Source organism: Pterocles gutturalis, unplaced genomic scaffold (assembly GCF_000699245.1).
Source record: "Pterocles gutturalis isolate BGI_N339 unplaced genomic scaffold, ASM69924v1 scaffold287, whole genome shotgun sequence".
Taxonomy (NCBI): domain Eukaryota; kingdom Metazoa; phylum Chordata; class Aves; order Pterocliformes; family Pteroclidae; genus Pterocles; species Pterocles gutturalis.
The window spans coordinates 1-20,968 of NW_010112284.1; the positions used below are offsets into that span (position 1 = coordinate 1).

Below are 20,968 nucleotides of genomic sequence, written 5' to 3' on the forward strand. Positions count from 1 at the left end.
GTGAGGGCTGGGGTATCCCGTCCCCCATCGACGCCGTGTTCTCCAGGTGCAACTGCGACGGCAAGACCTTCTTCATCAAGGTGGGACCCGCCCTCGGGGGCACGGCGGGGAGCGGGGGTGGGGCACAGCAGAGGTGCCCTGCAGAAGGTGCTTTGGGGCTGTGTCGCTCGTTTTATAGAGCAAATGAAATTTTCAAAGTGGGTGGTGGGATTGAAAGTCTGTGGGTGAGGTGAAGCGTCTGTGAGCTCGTCCCCCCCTTGCCTCCCCTGAAACAGCGCTGCTCGGGAGAAACTCAGGTCAGTGGGTTCTCCCCCTGTGGAGACAAAGCACTGACACAGCAGCTGGTAATTAAGTAATAATTACATCTGAGGCACACTGCATAAACAATCCACTCTTTAAAACACGGCTGTTTTATCGTGACATTCGCTTGCCCAAACATGGCCTAAATTTGTTCCTAAGACTCTTCCCTTCCCCAAAGATGCCAGTGAAATGCACACACCTCATCAAAGACCGTATACAGTTATTTCCCAATTAATCATTCAGGCTTGGACTTCAAGCCGCTTGTTCTATGCGTGAAAATGTAAGGCTGTAGAAAGCAGACTGCTTTGTTCAGTAGCTGCTCTGAACAGCTCCATTCCAACATCCTCTATTCGTACTCAAAGGAAGCGTTAGAAGACAGCAAAAGGTAGTTATATTTTCCCTGTTTTTAATAGACATAGGAGTAGTTCCAGTCAGTTTTACTATGTAGTTATCAAAATGTTAGTGTTATGATTATTTTTCATGTCTGTGTTGAAGCTCAGTGACCAAGAACAATTTCCTCTAAAGCTCATTTTCTCCTTAAATCATTAGGGTCCCCTATACTGGCGATTCACTAACGGAGTTATGGATAAAGGCTATCCCAAACCTCTCGCCAATGGCTTTGCAGGGCTCAGTGGGAAAATAGTAGCAACGCTCCCTGTGGCAAGATACAACAACAGACCAGAATCTGTTTATTTTATCAAAAGAGGTATGTCTTGTATTTCAGAACTTCCCCGATGATCAAAAAGTGCTTGAATTGCCTTAGTCAGGAATAGAACACTGTTCCTTTTGACTGAAATACATATTTCTTTCAAAAACAGAAACATTTTACGATTTTATAAGCAATGTCAGTGTGGGAGGTGGTCAAAAAATAGCTTCAAGCTTGAAAAATTTATATTGGCACTTACCAATTTTTAAGTGCATTTTGAAATAGACAGGACTGTAAGGGACAGAATCCAGCATCATAGCAGACAAATAGTTAAGTTTTATCTGGTGGTAGAACTATTTTAGTCTTAAGTTAATTAGTTCATAACTATGTATGGAAATCTCCCTCAGTTCTTTCTTTAACTATTTCTTGTTTCATATTTTACATTAATGTAACTTCCTTATGTTACATGAATGATGCACTGCCAACATAAGAATTGTTATCTGAATTTAAAAAGCAGAGGTTACTGAAATGCAAATCATTTTCTGGACTCTTGTTCTCCTCTGATGAAGGTCTTACCCTCTCTCCTTGATAAATAGGAATGATGGCAGCAAAAGCAGTTCCGCTGGAATTGTACTTACTATGGTACTGTAATGAGCCTGCAGGAGGTATCACTACATTTAGAAGCACATGGTGGATTTAGAGAGCAAGGCTTTAATCTCAAAATGTAGGAATGGATATAAAAAGATGAAGGCTGCCACAACTGTAGATGTATTAAAATGATGCTATTGATTTTGTGTATGTAATACAGATATCAATAATATTTTCATCTCTGATCTAGCTAGTGGTTTGGTGGTTTTTTTGTTTGTGTTTTTTTTGTTTTGTTTTTTAACCAAATGAAACAAATGTCTATTCTAGATGGCAACATGCAACAGTATGTGTACAGACAAGAACCAGCCAAGAAGTGTCAAAGACGACCCCAGGTTACCATAAGATACCCAGCTTACGTCCCGAGACTTGTAATAAGGAGACGCTTTCAACGTGCAATAAGGATGCCAACCGTTATTCGGACTGTCAGAATCAACCCATATCCATCTGGTGACTTACGTTTATTAAGTTTCTTTTATACAACTGTTTTAACCTTAGTAGTTTCTGAAACACAACATTCTGTTCCGTTTTTTAAAATATAGTACTTTTAATTTTTTTTTTTTAATCCAATAGCTCTCATTTGCTGTAGATTACACAAGCAAATGATAGCTTACAGCAAACACACTGCAACACCTCCTAACTTAAGTTTTCTTTTGCTTGCAGGAGTTTTGCGTAAGGAAATCAAAATGACTACCTACTGGAGAGGGCTCCCAAAAGTAATTCATTCAACTATAGCACTACCCAACTACAATAAGCCAGATGGCTACGATTATTATGCCTTCTCCTACAGTAAGTTAAAGCTAATGCAAGTTACTAGATATCTCAAAAGACTAAGGGATGGGGAAGAAAGAAGCCCACGTATCTCTGAGCTTTCCAAAGTGTGAGGTTACTGCTTGTGATTCCACAAGATTAATTTTAAGCTCTACTAAGAAGTCCTGAGAAATAAAATTTTGCCTGCAACTGAGAGATGTTTCTATTAAAAAAACCAATAGTTACAGGACAACTAGCAGCAACAAGGTACAATGATTAAAACTAGCCAGTTGTGGAATGCTATAAGAGTTGCTGTAAGAGTTCAGGTTTATGAAGTGACAAAAAACCTGACACTCAAATGCAGAATGACATTAATGATAGATTGAAGTCCTTGGACCACTACACATCAACAGTTTCTTCACTGACTTCCATGTTTTTGACAAAACAAAACAGAAAAGGGAGGAACATGAACATTTTGCTTCATAAGAAAAAACTGTTTATGATTCCAGATTAGGTATATCCTTTCCCTCTAACCAGGATAATGTAAAGGTACTCCTCAGAATTTTCTGGATTATTCAGGGAAAAAAGCTCTAAGAACTGGCCATATCCAAATACAGGATACTAAAGTAAGTCTCTGCCAGTGTGATCTAATTCCTAACCTCAATGCAGGCAAATTCACACTTGGAGACCACAGAGTTCCCACTTCTATAGTCAGTGCAGGATTGTTTTGTTTCTAGTTTGTTTGATTTCAAAATTCTCAAGACTATTTCTGTGTTCTAACAGTGTTAAGAGTATTCTTCCCTAGTCCCTGTTCCTGGGTCAGATTTAATTATTAGCAATACTGTAGAACATAGATAAACACAAAGAAGGACATGTGAAAAATAAAGTCGAGGACAAAAATTCATTGTTATAGCCTCTCACCTCCACATAAATGAAATTAAAAATCTGTTATTCATGCCTAAATGAATTTAAAAGGAAGGCTTTAACTTCAAGATTCTTTCCATGTGCTAAATGAAGTTTCTGGAATTTAATTACGACACATCTTCATTTCAGATCGGTACTACAGTTTGGATGTTGGCAAAAGAATAGCAAGACCTGTTACTGCTCTCACAGGAAAGACTGTAACCAAAGATTGGTACAACTGTCCTAGCAAGTGATGCACAACAGCGGATTTTAAAAGAAGACGCCATTTGAATGTTGACATTTTGTCTAATTTTACTATTAAATAAAGACATTGAAATGTGTGCAGATCTAAGTATAAAATGCTGCTTTAAGCTCTGGCTTCATTACGCTGAAGCAACCACAGGCAAACTGGCACATTTGTATACACAGCTGTCAGTACTTTACAGTTCATTTAACTAATATTTCCTCTGTTCAGGCCTCCTCTGCCTCCCATTGCATGAGTTACACCTGTGTTGGGAAAGAAAACAAATGCATTAATACAAATCCTCTTCACCCTTTTAATCAGCCATTGGTACATGTCATACTTTTGTAAGAAATGGCTACTGCAGTGGAGCACTTCCTTTCTGGTAAAATTCCTCCCCTAGAGCCTGGCACTATGGATACATTATACTTCTGTCATTTAAAAAAGGATGTTGTTGCCTTGTGATCCTATCTCAGGCCCTGTGCTAAAAGAACAAGTATAGCATTCTTACTGTATTTGAAATCAGTTAGTCCACCCCTTTTCTTATTAAAGAAATGGTAACCAACTAGAAAGAAAATCCATCTGAGATTCACCTCCTCACTTTTTTTTTAAAATACCAAACACCTGCATTTCAATACTACTAACAAGTCTTCTACAGTGTTAAAATAATGCCAAACTGAATATAATTCATCTAAGGATTTTTCTTAATACATTAGTTGCAAACAGTTAATTTATTGTAATGGTTTAACTCTATATTGCATTACATAAATCTCTAATGCTTCCATAAATGTTTTGTCTTGTTTTTTTTAAATCAGTGTAAGACATAATGAGATAATAACTGGAATCCCTAGCGATAAGTTTAGAAATTTTCTTTTTAACATTATGTCCTAACATTGTTTTTGTAAAATCTTTTTAAAATTTGCAAAGTTTAATATCTACTGCCATTTACTTTCTCTCCACTGATAAGAGCCAAGTGCCACATATGAAGAAAGTTTGCCTATCTCAAAAACGCTCAGACTAACGTACTAATACAAAACTACAGAGCTCTTAGGGTAACATATTGAAAGCTAGGGCAGGGATGCTGCATTGTTTAATGTCTTACAAGCAAACACGAGCGTATAAAGTAGTACTTCATTTACGGTCTCCACAGGAAGAATGTACTAAAAACTTGTTTTAAAGAAAGAGAGTCTGAATTTGAGCAATCATGAACACTTACCCCTCTGTCTGTTGAACTGACGACCACGAACCCCAGTTCTTAATGTCGGTGGCTGAAGTCTGACACGTCGAAATGGCTTGGGCTGGTTACTGCTTGTGTCTGTGAAGAAGTGGAAATACAGGAAAGAATGTCTGTGTCTAGTACAGTTTCTCACTGTTAATGTTTACATGATTTGATACCCATTATGCTCTTGAATTTAAAATTACGAAGGTGCAGCCTTATTTCACTGGCATAATCTGATATAAATAAAAGCCTCAAAACAAGTAAGTTTGGGATTTCTTTCATCACCCATGCTAGATGCTAAATTGCTAACTGAACAGTGATTTACTTACTGTTATTTGACAATTTAACTGAATGAAAAAATATTTTTAAATCAGGCATGAAACATAACAGCGGATAGACTCATCTAAGTATCAATAACTTTCACTCCTTTAAGCACTATTCTTACTATGGCCTACTCTAGTTATCACGGTCCAAGTAAAAATTGTTTGCTGTTAAGACTACAGGCATCAAAATGTGATCTTACTCTAGGAGTTCTGTCTTAATTTGTGTATCTCAGCTATCAGCAGTGCATGATGCTGGTCCAAAAAGTTCCCACGCTTAATGAAATTGTATGAACCAGCTGTTTCCAGCAATTAACCTGTACCTGCAGATGAACTAGAAGGAGGATCTTGACTAGTCGAAGGAAGATCTGACTCATCAGACGCTTGAACAGATTCTTCTTCTTGCTGGCTATCAATTTCTAGGCCTGCTTCAGAAGTAATTCTAGAAGAGAAGGACGGGGAGGAAAACATGTAAGTATTCACAGTTTCAGACAGCTCAGGAAAAAAGCATCACCTTGGAGCAGAAAGATTCCTGTGCAAATGTCTTTCCCCAGAAATCTTCTCAGGTTTTATTCTGTTGTCGTGTCCTCCCTGCCCCCAGTCACGAAACATTTATTTGGCTTTTACAAAAATAACAATGTACTTTCCTTGATCTGCAGCCCAACACCAGATGCATATTCAACATATTAATTCTCTTTCAGAGAAGGTCAGAGAAGCTATTTAATAACAATAACTAAAAAACCTAACGTGATGGTGCTGTGTAAGTTTAGGCAGGGGAAGAATGAAGTGGAGGGATCACCACTGACTGGGTATGCCTAAAGATCACTCAGTGGTGCAATACCTAAGGCACTTGGACTCTGTCTTCAAGAGACAAAAACTGAAAAGCATTATAGGGCTGGAAAAAGAGATTAGCCATTCAATTTAGTTTAAATGCAGCTCACTTTTTGGTATAAATTTTATTGACCTTGATTAGTAAATAAAAACCATTAGAAGATGATAACTAAAATTCATAAATTGTGGGAAATATCTGCTCTCTACTAGCAACAGATTGACTCGCTCTCCTATCAAGCTAAAAGCCTGTTGCGAACTACAGATTGTTCTGTGAACCATTTAGTTCCTTTGTGGATATACCACAAAAATTGCACTTGCAAAGTGGAAGACAAAAATAACTCCTCTATCAAATTGTTAAGAACTGCTTATTCCTCTCCCTTGTGCTACATCATCTGTACTTCCACTGCCTTAACTAAATGACTTCATCATATATGCTTGCTTTTTTAATGAGGAGTGATCTTCTCTGTTAACAAACAGTACCGCTTCAGCCTTTATTCTACAAACCAAAGTCCTTCAAACTGGGGTCTTTACCGTCACTATTTGACTGCTACAGTGCCCTTTGCATTCTGAAAAAAATACAGAAATTTATTTTTGGGTGACTTTTATATTAGTCATGTTAAATCGGAATTTTTTATTTTTAAGACAAAAAGGTCAGATTGTACTACTTCATGAAATTACTAAATCCTGGTTGAGCTATCCTTCCTATCAGAATGGGTTAAATTGAAATTTAATGAATCACAGGCACACTTGGATGAAAACAAATCATTAAAACTAACATGACATCAAGTGTTAGTGAACCAAACAAGTCACAGCTTACCCTTCAGATTCTGCCTCTGCAAAAACTTCATCCCCGTCATCGCCTGCTCCAGCCTCTGTAGTGGTGGACAGATTGCCAGTGGATGTCGTAACCATTGGAACAGACTGCGAAGCATGCTCTGAAGCGTCAGCTGATGCACTTTCAGTAAAAACTGTCACTGTGCAGGAAAGGTAGTTTAATAAACATCAAGTTAATTTGAATTTCCTACAGAAAAATCTACAGGAAACTTAGGGAAAGGGCTATTGGAATACTCCTGATGTAGCAATAAGCACTATCACAACGATAAACTAATTCTTTTCTGGAAAGTCAAGGTTTCCAGCTTTTACTTCAGCCTGCAAATTTCTTGCCACTTACCTGGTGCTGCTACTTGTAAGGGTGTTGTTGGAACACTACGACCACCTGATTCCTCCTCATGAGCAAGGAATAGTGGGGTTTCATACATTCCTAAACCTGCAACGGAGAAAGTTTCAGTGACAATTACAATAGCCAGCTAAAAACAGATTAACTGCTGTCTTCTCTCTGTATGCTTGATGAAATCCAGAGATGTGTACTTAAATATGGAGATTTTTGTTGTTTTACAGTGTTTTGACTTACTGCCAGAGCTAATTATAATTTATTGAAAGGTAAAACCTTGAGGAAAATACTACTACTTGGTTTACTTTTGTCCTTTATTTATGCCATTACTTTGATATGAGCTTTCTTCAAGGAATAGCATCCTGTTCCATGCTGACAGGGATGCGGGGGACAGGGACTGATTCAGGACAACAGCAAGGGCAATATAGACAAATTGCCTGGCCATCTCTTGGCAGGTAAGTATATATCCCAAAGATTTCTTTGCATTTGCTGTTTCCCTCTATTATTTTACTACATGAAAGCTACAATCAAGAGTAAAGTCATTCCTTCAATATTTCATTTTTCCTTAAATGAAGCTTCTTGTGCCCAGCAGGCAATTTGTCCTATTTTAGCTTCTCTGGTTGAGAATACCCACAGCAGAATTCTACTTTTTTTAAAAAATTGAAAATACAAGTGCAGCAGCTTGAAGGAAACACCTTTTTACTTTCCTCTAGTCTCTGAAAATATTATTTAAGAGTCACAGGTTTCCACACTCCAACAAGTACCCAAAGTAGAACTGCATTTTATTGACTGCATTATTTGTTTTTCACTCTAACCACCATGAAAGAGAAATGGTTTACCTCCTTGGGATGCAAGTTGGCCAAGATCAGAGTGACTTGAGCTAGTTTGTGGCATATCTTCAGGGGGTCCAAATCTGAATCTAGGAACTCCAGCTACCTGGGGGGAACTATCAAAATAAAGATTTAAGGAATAATGCAATTTTCCCCAGTGATCGGGGGCAGGGGGAAAAAACTTTCTGACCAAAACAAGAGAACAAAGTATGCGTGACACAAAATGAATTAACAATGACCATAAAAAAATCAGATAAAAAAAACTACTGCTTATTAAATAGCAATTACTTTCTCAAACTTATTTGGGCCGCATCCAAAACCAGTATAACAGTCCTGAAGAGAATATTCTTTACATATTCATCCTATGAATTCTTACAATTTTAAGTGGATTGCTGAACATGTCCAGAACTGTCCCAAATCCAGAAACTGAGATAACTTTTCCTACTTTTATTGGTAATATCGGGGGGAGGGGAGGAAGCAGGGAAAGAACTGAAATAGAACCACTTTTTTTTTCTTCTTTTTTGCTTAATTTCTTCTGAAATCAGTAAATTACAACACACTGGAGATTTATCTGCCTCCTAATTTGCTGATAAGTCTCATGATACACAGTTCTACACTTATTTGTAGATGCAGTCATCTATCATACCACTTAGCACATTATTCCAATCACAAGTTCATTTCATTTAAATTTATTTTCATTCCACTGAAAAATAGAAAGACATAGATGACTTTTTTTTTTTCTTTCTTTCTTTCTTTACATATACTTACTGAATGGCTTCTGCAAACCCATCTGTACGATGTGGAACTACAAGAGTTGGTGTGCTTGGAACTGTTCTGTCCTCATCATCAAAGAAGTGCTGCTGCTGGAAAAAAAGAGACTGATATGAGGGCCTACAACGTATTTCCAGCTTCTACCAAGCCAAGTTAAAAGTTCGTTTGCCTTGTCCACATTCTCCAGTGAAAAAAAGACAGATTTAGCTCTAACAAAATATCTAATTTCAGACATCTAAATCTGAGCTAGTTATATAGATTGCCCTTACAGGCGATAAAAAAACCCAAATCAAAATAAAAACCATACACTTGCAGGGCACCCATCTTTCAACAGATTTTTAGATATTTACGCAATGAGATCATCGTACCATCAAAGTGCCACATGTCCCTGTTGACTACAAAGGAATCTTAGGATGACTCATTAATAAATAGACAGGAAACGTCTGTCTTCATCTGGATTGCTGCAACCATATGGGATTTTTCACATATCAAATAATCTGTTCCCTATAGACTTGTGTCCTTTGTTCCTGCATCGGCTACAAAGCCAGAAACCTCAGCTCCCTTTTCCCTCATCCTTCATAAGGCATTATCTCCCCGTCTTCCTCCCGTATCTTTCAAACCTTTCTTCCAAAATACTTCTAAGCTCCCTCCCATGTGCTCAGTTACTGTCCAGGCAAAAATCAGTAGGTACTGAGGCCACTTCCAAACAAAAATTGTATGACAGTACATGTAAACCAAGCAGAATCAAGAATTGAGGCTGATGCCCTTCATCTCAGAAAAGGTGTTTTCTTGTCTTTCTCCCCTCCCTCACTGAACTTGCATTTGTTCTGTCAAATAGAGTTAAAGTTGGCTAAGGGGTTCAAAATTAGCTGAAGGAGACTGACATAAAGCATAAATTAATTAGCCTTGTTCCTTTAGGATGAGGCTGAAACATGTTTTTTTTTTCACAGTAATATATCCACTTTAAAAGACTGATTCTAAAACCAAGTAATTAAAACTGCCTTGGACAAAACCAAGTCAATCTCTTTTGAAGAGCTTTAACCTCCTGGAACTTTTCTAGAATTTGCCTTCCATTCATATAGAAATTAACAGGACTAAGATATGATATGCAAGGCTACAGAAACCATCCCACATCTGAAGTCAGTAGATAGACTTCAAAAACCAAAATAAAACCCAAGAGTTACGACTGTTCCCTCAATGCAGGTTTTTAGTAGTAGACTTTTGTATACTTACCATCCCACCTATACCAGGAGTTAGCTGAAGTCCACGCCCCACTGACTGTCTTCGAGTCATCTGGATTCTCTTTATAGCAAAGAAAAAAATGAAGTAGTGTGAATGCTTTTCTGTAATTCCACCAACACACAATTGTTCAATCAGAGCCAAGGATAACAGCTACATGAGTAAGCATAACAATTATATGTCAGTGTACAACACTGCTCAGTACAGCGTCATACCTTCTTAAAGAACAGACCATGGCAGCAGCTACCCCACATCTCTTACCTGCTGCCTGGTCTAACCATAAAAAAGAATCATGTAGGTTTTAATTCTGGGAGACATTACTATTTTACTCACCTTTCTACTGAGGAGAGAAAACCTGAACACAGAATACTGTGTCCTCAAGCCTCAGAACAAGATAATGGTAAAGGACAATTTCAGTCAGGATATTTTTTGCAAAATTCAGGTTATGACGTTCTCATTTACAAAATCCATAGGTCTATGTCAAAGCATAATCATGGGTCAGGCACTGACTGCGAAAGGTTTAAGTCAGAAAATGAATGGCAATATTCCTTTGCCCAGTCTGCACTGGGGCAGAGACTAAAAACAACCCACGCCAACCTTTCTGAGTTACAACCTGTTCAACAACATTTTTGTAGTGGAAATATTAGCACTCACTGACTGAAACAACACTGGTGTAAGAATTTCAAGATACAAATCCATCATGGGTGCCTTACGCTTTCCATGTTCCCTGTCCAGCCATAATCTGCAGCATGAGACATGTTAAGTCAGTTTGCTCAGCTACCATTTTTAGGATGCTAAACAGATGTCATCTATTTTTACAATAGGCAGAGTACTTAGGTTTTATTTGGAAGAAATCATACAGTAATTTTTTAGAAGTCTTCTGAACCACTTGAGATAGTTTTACCTGCACTGGGGGACCCAGTTCTTGAGGAGGAGCATGAATAGTTAGCCGTGGGGGCAGTGGATGTGGTGGTCTGCGTGGCGACTGTGGAGGTCGAGGGGTTTGTCTCTCTGAGGCAGATGATGGCTGCTGTTCTCTTGAACTTTCATGAGGAAAAGTGGACTCCGCAGCACTTGTGGTCCCTTCTCCTAAAACATACAGAAGTATAGAGGAGTGAACCCATGCCCTCCAAAGTGAGATGAAAACATTAAGGCAATCTTCAAATTCTGCTACCATGTGAACAGACATTTTTATCCTTGCAAGACTCCCCAGTCTTACAGCTGAGTACTGTTATTCAAAATCACTTACAAGACGACTTGTGCCAGCTACGTCAACACCAGCACTGAAACACACTACTGATTATTCAAGTGCTGTTTCAGAGATTAATCTACTGAGCCAAACAGCAGTTTCCTTAGCACCAAGAGCTTGTAGGGTTTTCAAAAGAATGTAGAATATATCCAGAAAAGAATATTTCAAATGAATCTACATTTCAGGTTAAAATGGTCTTTAGCATTGCGCCTTATATTCTTACTTAAGTCCATATATTAACACATGCAAAACAGCTTCTACATTTTCCCCCTTTACAGACAGACTTTGAAGAAATATGGAATAACCATACCACTGTTTTGAGAATCTGCTGCCCTCTGGTTGCTTTCACCTCCTCCCATGCTTTCCTCAGTTTCTGTTCCAGGATCTGTCCCATCAGCACCCTAAATAAACCACAGAAACATAACATGACTTAGCACTAAACAACTTACAAGATATAAGATACATAGAAGGAGAATATAAAGAACATAATATAAAAGCAGCAAAAAATTATTCAGAAAGTAAACAAACTAAAATATATGCAAATCTTAAAATAAATGTCAGTTTTGCATACCTGTACATACACAAACATGAAAAAAGTAGCCATCATAATTTCCTAAGAAGACAATGAAATATCCAGCTTTTGAAGAAGCTGCCTTACTAGCTTTGCAACTACAGTATTTGTTGCTGGTTCATGTACTTTGCATTTTCATTCAGCCCCCTTAAACATTCAAAGTTGGTTTTTCTTGTGAAAACACCCATTATAACAGCAATCACCTACTACCAGCCTCAATTTTCTGGGATGAATTCATACTAAGATTTTCTCTTTCAAGTATTCAAATCTGTGCAGATGCATTACAACATCAATTTAACTCCAAGAAATTTAACAGGCTCTAAAAAAAGGTACAAATCTCACCTCGGCATCATCTGCTTCATATCCATCATTACCATCAGCACTACCAGTTCCTTCATTACTGTCATCACCTTCATCTCCCATCCCAGTGTCTTCATCATCATCCTCGTCTTCTTCTTCCTCATCCTCATAGTCCTATGATAAGACCATAGAAAAGCCTTAAGAAAGTGCAGAAAAGGCAGTGGAATAATTTCACACGCTGAAGTGGTAAACTTCACTTTGTGGCACATAGCCCACCTCTGCCTGCGGATTTTTTTCAGATGATGTTCAGCATTTATCATCCACAGAGAAGATGTATGTATTTTTCAAGTGCTGCGGTAGGCTGACAACATCTGGCTGCCAGACACCAACCCAGCCATGCTCTCACTCCCTCTTCAACAGCAAAACGGTAAAATAAGATGGAAAAGCTTGAGGGTCAAGAAAAAGGCAGGCAGATCACTTACCAATTACTACTGTGGACAAAACAGACTAAACTAGACAAAAATTACTTTTAATTGGCAACAAATTAAATTAGCGTTGGATAGTGAGAAACACAAAAACCAGAACACCTTCTGCTCCACCCCCTTCTTTCCAGGCTCAACTTCACTCCCTCATTCCCAAATCCTCTTCCCCCACCGCAAGCAGGGTAGAGGGAACAAGAAATGGAGGGTTGGGGTCAGTCCATAACCATTTCTTTCTGCCAGTCTTTTCTCCTCACACTTTTTCCCCCCACTCCAGCATGGATCCTCCTTACAGACCGCAGTCCTTCAAGAAGTGCTCCACCAGTGTGTCATTCTTATGGAAGAGCTGCCATCCCCCAGGATAAACCTGCTCCTGCATTGGCTCCTCTCCATGGGCTACAGTTTCCTTCGGGGAATATCCACCTGCAGCACCACGGTCCTTTCCACAGGCTGCAGGGTAATACCCACTCCACTGTGGTCTCTTCCATGGAGTACAAGGAACATCTGCTCTGATGCCTGGAGATCCTCCTACCCCACATTCTTCTCCAACCTTGGTGTTCACAGGATTGTTTCTCATGGCTTTTTTCCCCCCCTTCTTCACACTAACACTGCCATGCAGCATTTTGCTCTTTCTTGTATATACTTCCACCAACTGATGGGCTCAGCTGTGTCCTGCAGCAGGGCCACTGTGGAGCCAGCTGGAACAGGCTGTCCCTGGTGCGGGGAAGCCCCCAGCCTCTCCTCAGAGGCCACACTTATATGTTGAATAGTCATAGATGATCTAGAGGCACTGTAGAATTTTATAACTTAAATAAAAAAAAAAAATCAAGCTGAATTAGCGAGTATCTTTAAAACACTAGAAGTTCAGGCTATATAAATACAGACTAATTGTACTGCCAAAAAAATTATTTTGATTAAATTAGTTCTGCCAGAAGAGCTTTACATCTGATCAAAGACAAAATCATAGATATACATACTTCCTGCTCGCCTTCGTTTTCTTCATCGTCATCATCTTCATCATCGCTATCAATTACAATGACATCATCTCTCTTGGATTGACCATCCTGAGATGAAGAAGTATGTTGCTGATCTGACTGAAGAGATCCAAGATCTATTGGGATAGACTGTGAAGTTTCTTCACTATCCTCCATGGGAGTGTACTCTCCCTGTGTAACACCCTGTAACAGATAAATTACCAGAAGACACAAAATGAAATGCAGCATATACAATACTTAAAATGATCTTCAGTAAAGTGTCCATTGTATTTCTAAGAGTTTCCTGTTTCCATTCCTAGCTCTCAACCTCGACCAAATGGACGCCTGCTCTACAACACAAGTATTTTGTCCTTCACTTCCAAACCCGATTTGGGCTGGGTGCCATCATTAGAGATACTGTATTCATGTACAATGTATTTGAATGCACATCCATAAAAAGCTGCTGTCTAAATGTTTACCCATCTATTTCAGACAACCAAGGAGATCTCACCAACAGCTGCACAATAAGCAGATACAAATACATGGAGCATTGCTGACAGCTGAGGCAGCACTCTGCCCTTACTTCAACATCCATCCAGAAAAATTGTCTGGTTACTGGGAGAGGGACCCTGAGCACTCCACCAACACTGCAGCTGCTGTCAGTGCACAAGGCTGGTGATGGGACACCGAGAAGAGAAACAGACTGATGCCCACAGGGTGTCCCTGCCCCCATGGCAGGAGGGTTCGAACTTGATGATCATTAAGGTCCCTTCCAACCCAAACCATTCTATGATTTTATGATCACTTAGTTATCACTGTTTCTTAATAACTAGCCAAGATAGGAGATGACAAAAGAGAAGACTACAGATGATTGTCAGCAATCAACAACAGACAACTAAAAGTCTCCCCACAATCAAGGAACAACCATCTTTCTTCTAAGCACAAACTCTGAGCTGTTGTTTTAGAGTTCTTTTGGTCTGGATGAACCGTAATGCCATTCGTATCATAGCCACAGAGCTAGCAAATGGTTCTCTTTCCATTCAGTACATATCCATATTCAAAACATTTGAACCTAATCTGACAAGTATGACTAGAAAGTGTTCAGAAAAAAAATGCACCAGGGAGAGTCTCCCACAACCCTCTTTCCAAAAAAAGAGAGGAAAAAAAAAAAAGAAAAAAAAATTTAAAATCTGTATTTGGGACTCTACCACAGAGTTCAAAGTTTTCATTTATATTTGTCTTTCCTAAAACAGCTGATGGGCATTTTACAGAACTAGAACAAAACCAACTTTTTTTTTTCTTTGTTTATCACATCACGACTCATCTAACACTAAGCTTGCTCAAGGATTTGCCAAATCTTTCTGTAAAAGAAAAGCCAGAAAACAAAGAGAACTACTTCAAAGTAGTAAGCGAAGAACTGAAAACTCCAATTCCATTTTAAGACTGTGTCTCATTTAACCTCTACATCTCAGCTTCACCATATAAAACCGGAGTTAGGGATACCAGGATTTCTAAAACAACACATCGATTTACATTTCAAAATTTCAAAGCTTCATTAACGTTGTGAATGTTACTTATATAGGTATGTGTAGCATGCAATAAAAATTGAGTATCTATCCTTGAACATTGCAAGTCTAAACTTTAAAAGGTTATAAGTGGTTTCCACTGGAAACCTGCAGGATCTGATTTGAGATTCCACTTCTGAAAATACTGAGTTTGTGGGAAAAAAAAAATAAATAGCTATTTCTGCTGAAATGAAGACTTTTTTTTTCAAATATGCTTACTTCTCCAATCGAGTCCTGCGAGTCTTGATTGTATGTTTGAGCTTCTACCTCACCATCAGTGCTCTCTTCTGCTGTCACTTCCTCCTGAAAGAACATATATTTTTCTCATTTAAAACACATCATTAGCCCTAAAGTTTGGTTCTTTAACATGTTTGAGATTTTTTTCACTCTTTTAAAAAAAAATTATCTTTTCCCACAATGATCATGGGCAACATTTAGTTCCCACTTTACTATTATTCCTTAGCTCCGCTTTTAACTAGCACCCCACTTCTCTGCCCTGGAGAAATACAATTTCCCCATTCCAGTCCACTGGACCTCAGTGTATCAAAATCTTCTCAGGACCAAAACAGAACCCTCAAGGATTACCATTCCACCTTCATCCTCTCAGCAAATGAAGTGACAATGTTCTTACACAACCTTGCCCTTTCCTGTTATGCAACATCCCTCTTGTACAGAGTTAAAACATCTTTGACTTCCTTAACATTATTCATGAGTTGCCTGCTCTAAGTCTCTGTCTCAAGTTCATTTCTTTTTTGCAGGACATCCCAACAACCTTGCACCAATATTTCACATATGTCTCCTGTAAGCTTTTCCATGGAACTCATCTGTGCTTCCCTGGCATGTACTCAAGTACACTATTGTATTCCAGAACAACTGCAGACAATGCCCTTCCAGACCACATTGAAAAATACTTTAACTTCTTCCTCCTCAATGCTAGCAAATGGCCCTCTCTCTTCCATCCTACACTTCACTATGATTTGCACCATTCATTGCAACTGGTATAATCTCTGCCTTTTACAATACCCAAACATAATTGCTTCTTGCCTGATACACTGAAAAGTCATGTTAAGAATTAACTGACTTGCTCTGAAGTAATATACTTGTTCTTCCCAATAAAATCTTCCAAAGGGACAGATTAAGTAGTAGCATTTTATGTTCTTGCAAACCTCAGGTCCAACTCTCTGTATGCTTCTCAGTTTCTTTGGAAGAGGTACATCCACTGTTTCCTCTGAAATTTGGTCGGAGTTTTCCACTGAGTTATCCTCCTCTTCCTCTCGTGGACGTTTAGACAGTGAAGAACTTGGGGTAGCTGAAACTTAAAAGAGCCTCTCAGTTATTTTCAGAACAATGAATGTACAAAAAAATCAAAAGGTTTGTCATTTTACTCTGGAAGACCACCTCTTTTTCTGCATTAAATGATAACAAATAGAATTAGAGTCACCTTGTGCTGTTTCCCAGGACATTAAAACATCGGCTCCTTTTGTTACAAGTCTTATGCTCTTGGACCTACATTCACAACCTAATTGACCCCAAATGTAAGCTTCAGGGTACAACAAAAAAACTTTTTCCAACAACTTTGCTTCTGACAAGTGTACCTACAAGTTTAACAGAGTACCACCTGGGAAACAAAAAAAAGTGGTTCACAAAAGCGTACTTTGGGGAATAAACGCTTTACACCAAAATCCATGCTACTTAGGGCAAGCATATGTGCAACAGTGTATCACACTGAGTAGCTTTAGAGTTCTTCTCTGTATTTTATATTCCAGCTTAAGTAGCTTACTCATGACTCCTAACTTTGCCACAACAGTACCATGGAAACAGAGGCAGCACGGTTTAATGTATTAAACCCCAATCCTGCTCTGAATAAACAAATGTGAGTTTTTATTTTCTACTTTAAGGAATGCAGTGACAACAGCATTTCAGAGATACCACTGCTGAAGTTTCAAGAAAGGAGCCTAACCTCAGAAGTTTGTAAAACATGCAATAAACTAAGGGAGCGGGGGGAGAGCAAATTCTTTGTTGAAGTTGGGCCTGGTTTGACTGGTAGTTCAAATGGAGCTACTTAAAATGAACTATTCAAAAAAGTAGGCCTATAAAATGAAACCAACCTGTGCCAAACACTGCTGTAGAAGTGGAGGGCCTCTCTATTTGAGAGCTCTGTACAACTTCTACAATGGTAGGGGACGGCTCCTGGTTAGCAGGCTCAATCTGAGGATGACTTTGCTGAGTGGGCTGCACAAAAGCAGTCGCTTGTGTCTGCTGCTGAACAGTCAAGATGGGCTGAGAGAGAGATGTCTGAACATTAGGACTGGTGGAACGCACAGACCCACTAGCGCTTCCAAAGACTGGAACATGCTCCACAGGTCCTTCTGACTGCATAGCTGAAAGGCAAACAGTAGCACATTCAACTGTCTTCATATTATCCAATACAGTTCACATTCTGCATTTCAGAATGCCCTAAATCAAGTAGATTCGGTGCTTTGCAGACTGAGTTAACACTGCTTATACCCATCTTCAGTTCAGGAAACATGAAATTTGTTGCAACAGTAGTGGTCATAAAAGTGCAACACTGAAAGAGGCGCAGCAACAACAAAACTATTTGCGGTTCTTTCAAACTAGCAATTACTGAGATTTCAAGGCAAAGGCAGCACTTATGATGACTGTAGATCCTTATACTATACTAAAATCCTTACCTTCCTGAGTCTCCACCTGTGTTGTAGGCATAACTGTAGCTGTTGGAGTAGTAGTAGGATTAGTGACTGTAGCCGGAGTAACCATTGGACGGATACTGGCTCTTGGAGTAGACTTATTCCCAGCTATGGCAGCAGCAGTCACTTTGCTTGGAGTTGACACAACAGGAGTTGGTTTAATATTTGCTGTTGGTGGATCTGAAGTGCTAGCACTGAAAAACAGGATATTGGTTCCATGATGGTAGCGCAGAAAGCAGATTTTAAAAATACCAAATGTAAATATATTATCATAGCTAGAAATACTATTTTTTTTAAAGTTTAAAATTTAAAAGCCTGACAAGGGCAAAACTAATTGTCTTCCAAAATTTGTTTATAGTTAAAAAAAAAAAAAAGACAGACGCACTATGCCATCAGTAGCATTTTGTCCAGCTTAGAGGTTTAACAGGTTTCTTCAAAGGTAATCACCCAGAAATCCATAAGTAGATCAAAAGAAGCAGTGTTAGCTCATACTCTTAGCTGTGCTGGGTCTTTATTATAGTGAACAATACTGTTACTATAGTGAATAATCTTGCATTAAAACTGATTCACTCATTACAGAGAAACATCATCTCCTTGTTGAGACAGGATCAGCTATATTTTAAGGTGTTTTTGAAAGCCTTGCTTTCAAAAGGATGCTGTCATAAAAACTGAAAGGGAGTTTGTTATCTAAACTTGGTAATACAGTAGTTATTTCCCATTCTAGACCTTAATCATTTGACTATTTCATCTGTTGTTAGTTACCATCTATTTAGTGGGTTTCTCATGTTTGAGACTCTTGCGCAAGGAAGACCCTCTCTCTCAACCGAAAAAAGCTAAAGGTCAAAACTATACAACTTAAAAATTCTTCAAGTCTGAAAACATTTTAAAAAAATCTTTCATGTTTTCCAGAAACCACATTCCTGGTAGTTAATATGACAATTTAACAGCTGAAAAGCTTTATTGATTAAATGTAGCTGAGAAAACAGGAAGAACATCAATCAGTATCTTCAACGTTGCTCAAGAAAAATTGTGAAAAGCCAGTGGTTTACTAAAAAGAACAACTAGATAAAGACAAAACCAAGACACACCAACCACAGAAGCTCTGCAAAACCCCCCAAACCCTTCAACTCACATTCCTCTTTCACCTGAAGCTGGAGTAGACTTGAGTGAGATTTGCCTCTGCTGTTCTGGGACCTATTAAGTAAGAAACAAGTATCATGCCACATACATGTAAAACGGAATGAGCAATTTGGTAAAATATTTCAGCAGACAGATCTCTTTACTAACAATCGTTTGTCTAACTGACTTGTTAGCACAGCTAACAATGGATTATTGCAACTGATTATTGCAAATTCTCCAAAACAAATCATACCAAGTATATAAACCAATTCAGTAATTTCTCAAGTATCTTCTGAAGCTATTGAGACAATAGCAGCTAGAACAGAGAGTGCAAACAGTTCATTGGTCGATTTACAGTGAATTATATAACTGTATGCAGGGGGAATTCTGACTATGGCAAGAAGTAAGTTTAAAATTACGTTCTGAAACCTTAGTAAAGCCAACTCGCATATTTCTAAAACCAGGGGACAGTGGAACTTGAATAGCACAAGAGTTTGTTGGGCTCATTGGTATTTTTTAATTTTTTTAAAGTGTAGGAATCCTATAATAAGAACTTCCATCTGCTATTTAGGATGTTCAGCAAAAACACCTTAACATAAAGTAATCCTGAGTATTAAAATTAGGTTCTGAACCCTTAGTAAAGCCAACTCGCATACTTCTAAAACCAGGGGACACTGGAACTTGAATAGCACAGAGTTTGTTGGTCTCATTGGTATTTTTTAAATTTTTAATTTTTTTTTTTAAAGTGTAGGAACCCTATAATAAGAACTTCCATCTGCTATTTAGGATGTTCAGCAAAAACACCTTAACATAAAGTAATCCTGAGTATTAACTACTGTATGCACAAAAACCAAGCAAGTTGTACAACAGTGCGTGTACTGAGAGCTGTTGTTCTCCATCAGTCATGAGACAGGCAAGCTGTTTGTTTCCTCTCCCACAGCTAGCTAAAAGGATTTTGTACCTTATTTGTAGACTCTGGTGGCTCATCTCGCTGTTCATGATGTCGCTCTTGCTGCTCTCTAAGCTCTCTTTCCAGACGGCAGATTCGACCTTCATACTGTGATTTGAGTGCACTCATCCGCACCTCCAGTTCAGTCTTCTGCTCTTCTAATGAAGTGCTCTTTTGCTTCCACTCTTCATTTTCCTTTGTCAGTTGTTCTTTTGTACCTAATTGAATAGGAAAGACTCCACTCTTACCACTGCAAAGCTGCCTACTAAGACTGTGTGCTGAGCGCCTGTATTAATAGGTTACTGAAGTATTTTGAAATCTTAAAAATGTTAAGCTGTTGATGGAGCTCTTAGAGGTAATTCTAACTTTTACATGCCATTTTTCTAGTTAGAAATACTAAAACATGTAATAATGATATATACATAAATAAATTCATTAAAAAGTAGTCACAAAAGAACATCATGTTTTCAGCAAGCTCTTACACCATCATTTCTCTCAACATCAATTAAAACCAGAAGAAGCAGTATGTTTTGCACCTGTGCACTTGGGAGGCAAGAAAGAGGGGGAGAATTACCCAAGTTGTTAGTAGGGTCAACCTGCTCCATCAACAAAAGGATCAAAAAACGGGGGTTACCACCCTGGCTGACCAAAAATTGGTTTCCTTCAATGTACAGCTAGTTATATACTTGTACCATCTCCTGGAGAAATTGATTTTTTTACGTTTCAGAACAATCCTGTAACATCTAACATCTTCAAGCAAAACATGAAGTAGACCATATTTTCCCAAGCACCCTGTCTAAATGCTTTTCCATAGGAAGAATTAAAAACCCAAACAGAGGATGACAACTTAAGGACAGAAAAAAAAAAAATTACAATACCAGCTAACTGTGCAATTTTCTGCTTGGCTGCAAGCAAGGTCTTCCTAGTTTTCTCTTCCTTCTCAGTGATCTGTTGCCTGAGCTGTTCTTCCTGGGTAGTCTTCTCTTGCAGATCTTGATGAAAACGAGCAAGTTCTGATTGTAGCTGAGTTATCTGCTCCTGAAGATTTCTAACTTCAGCTTCCTTTTCTGCTATAGTCTAGAGAGAGGGAGAGAGAGAGAGAGAAAGAAAGAGAGATTGGAACTGTTGGGTATAACCAGCTACTTTGGCAAATATATAGCCCAACAAACTCCAAGGACCTAGTATTAG

At 38.6% G+C, this 20,968-nt stretch overlaps 1 protein-coding gene across 1 annotated transcript in view; it reads right to left on the minus strand.

Moving 5' to 3' along the window:
- Window positions 1–3,536: 3,536 nt before the first annotated feature.
- TPR (translocated promoter region, nuclear basket protein) overlaps window positions 3,537–20,968 on the minus strand; it is a gene marked incomplete at its 5' end in the record, with an annotated part of 41,472 nt that continues 24,040 nt past the window's right edge. The window contains 19 exons of the mRNA XM_010073961.1: window positions 3,537–3,751; window positions 4,702–4,800; window positions 5,348–5,466; window positions 6,673–6,829; window positions 7,027–7,122; window positions 7,866–7,972; window positions 8,625–8,719; window positions 9,861–9,929; window positions 10,771–10,955; window positions 11,426–11,516; window positions 12,029–12,160; window positions 13,443–13,643; window positions 15,224–15,307; window positions 16,171–16,319; window positions 17,113–17,385; window positions 17,698–17,906; window positions 18,845–18,906; window positions 19,793–19,998; window positions 20,659–20,857. Of these exons, the coding sequence (XP_010072263.1) occupies window positions 3,696–3,751; window positions 4,702–4,800; window positions 5,348–5,466; window positions 6,673–6,829; window positions 7,027–7,122; window positions 7,866–7,972; window positions 8,625–8,719; window positions 9,861–9,929; window positions 10,771–10,955; window positions 11,426–11,516; window positions 12,029–12,160; window positions 13,443–13,643; window positions 15,224–15,307; window positions 16,171–16,319; window positions 17,113–17,385; window positions 17,698–17,906; window positions 18,845–18,906; window positions 19,793–19,998; window positions 20,659–20,857 (2,589 nt within the window). The remainder of the gene's footprint in view (window positions 3,752–4,701; window positions 4,801–5,347; window positions 5,467–6,672; window positions 6,830–7,026; window positions 7,123–7,865; window positions 7,973–8,624; window positions 8,720–9,860; window positions 9,930–10,770; window positions 10,956–11,425; window positions 11,517–12,028; window positions 12,161–13,442; window positions 13,644–15,223; window positions 15,308–16,170; window positions 16,320–17,112; window positions 17,386–17,697; window positions 17,907–18,844; window positions 18,907–19,792; window positions 19,999–20,658; window positions 20,858–20,968) is intronic.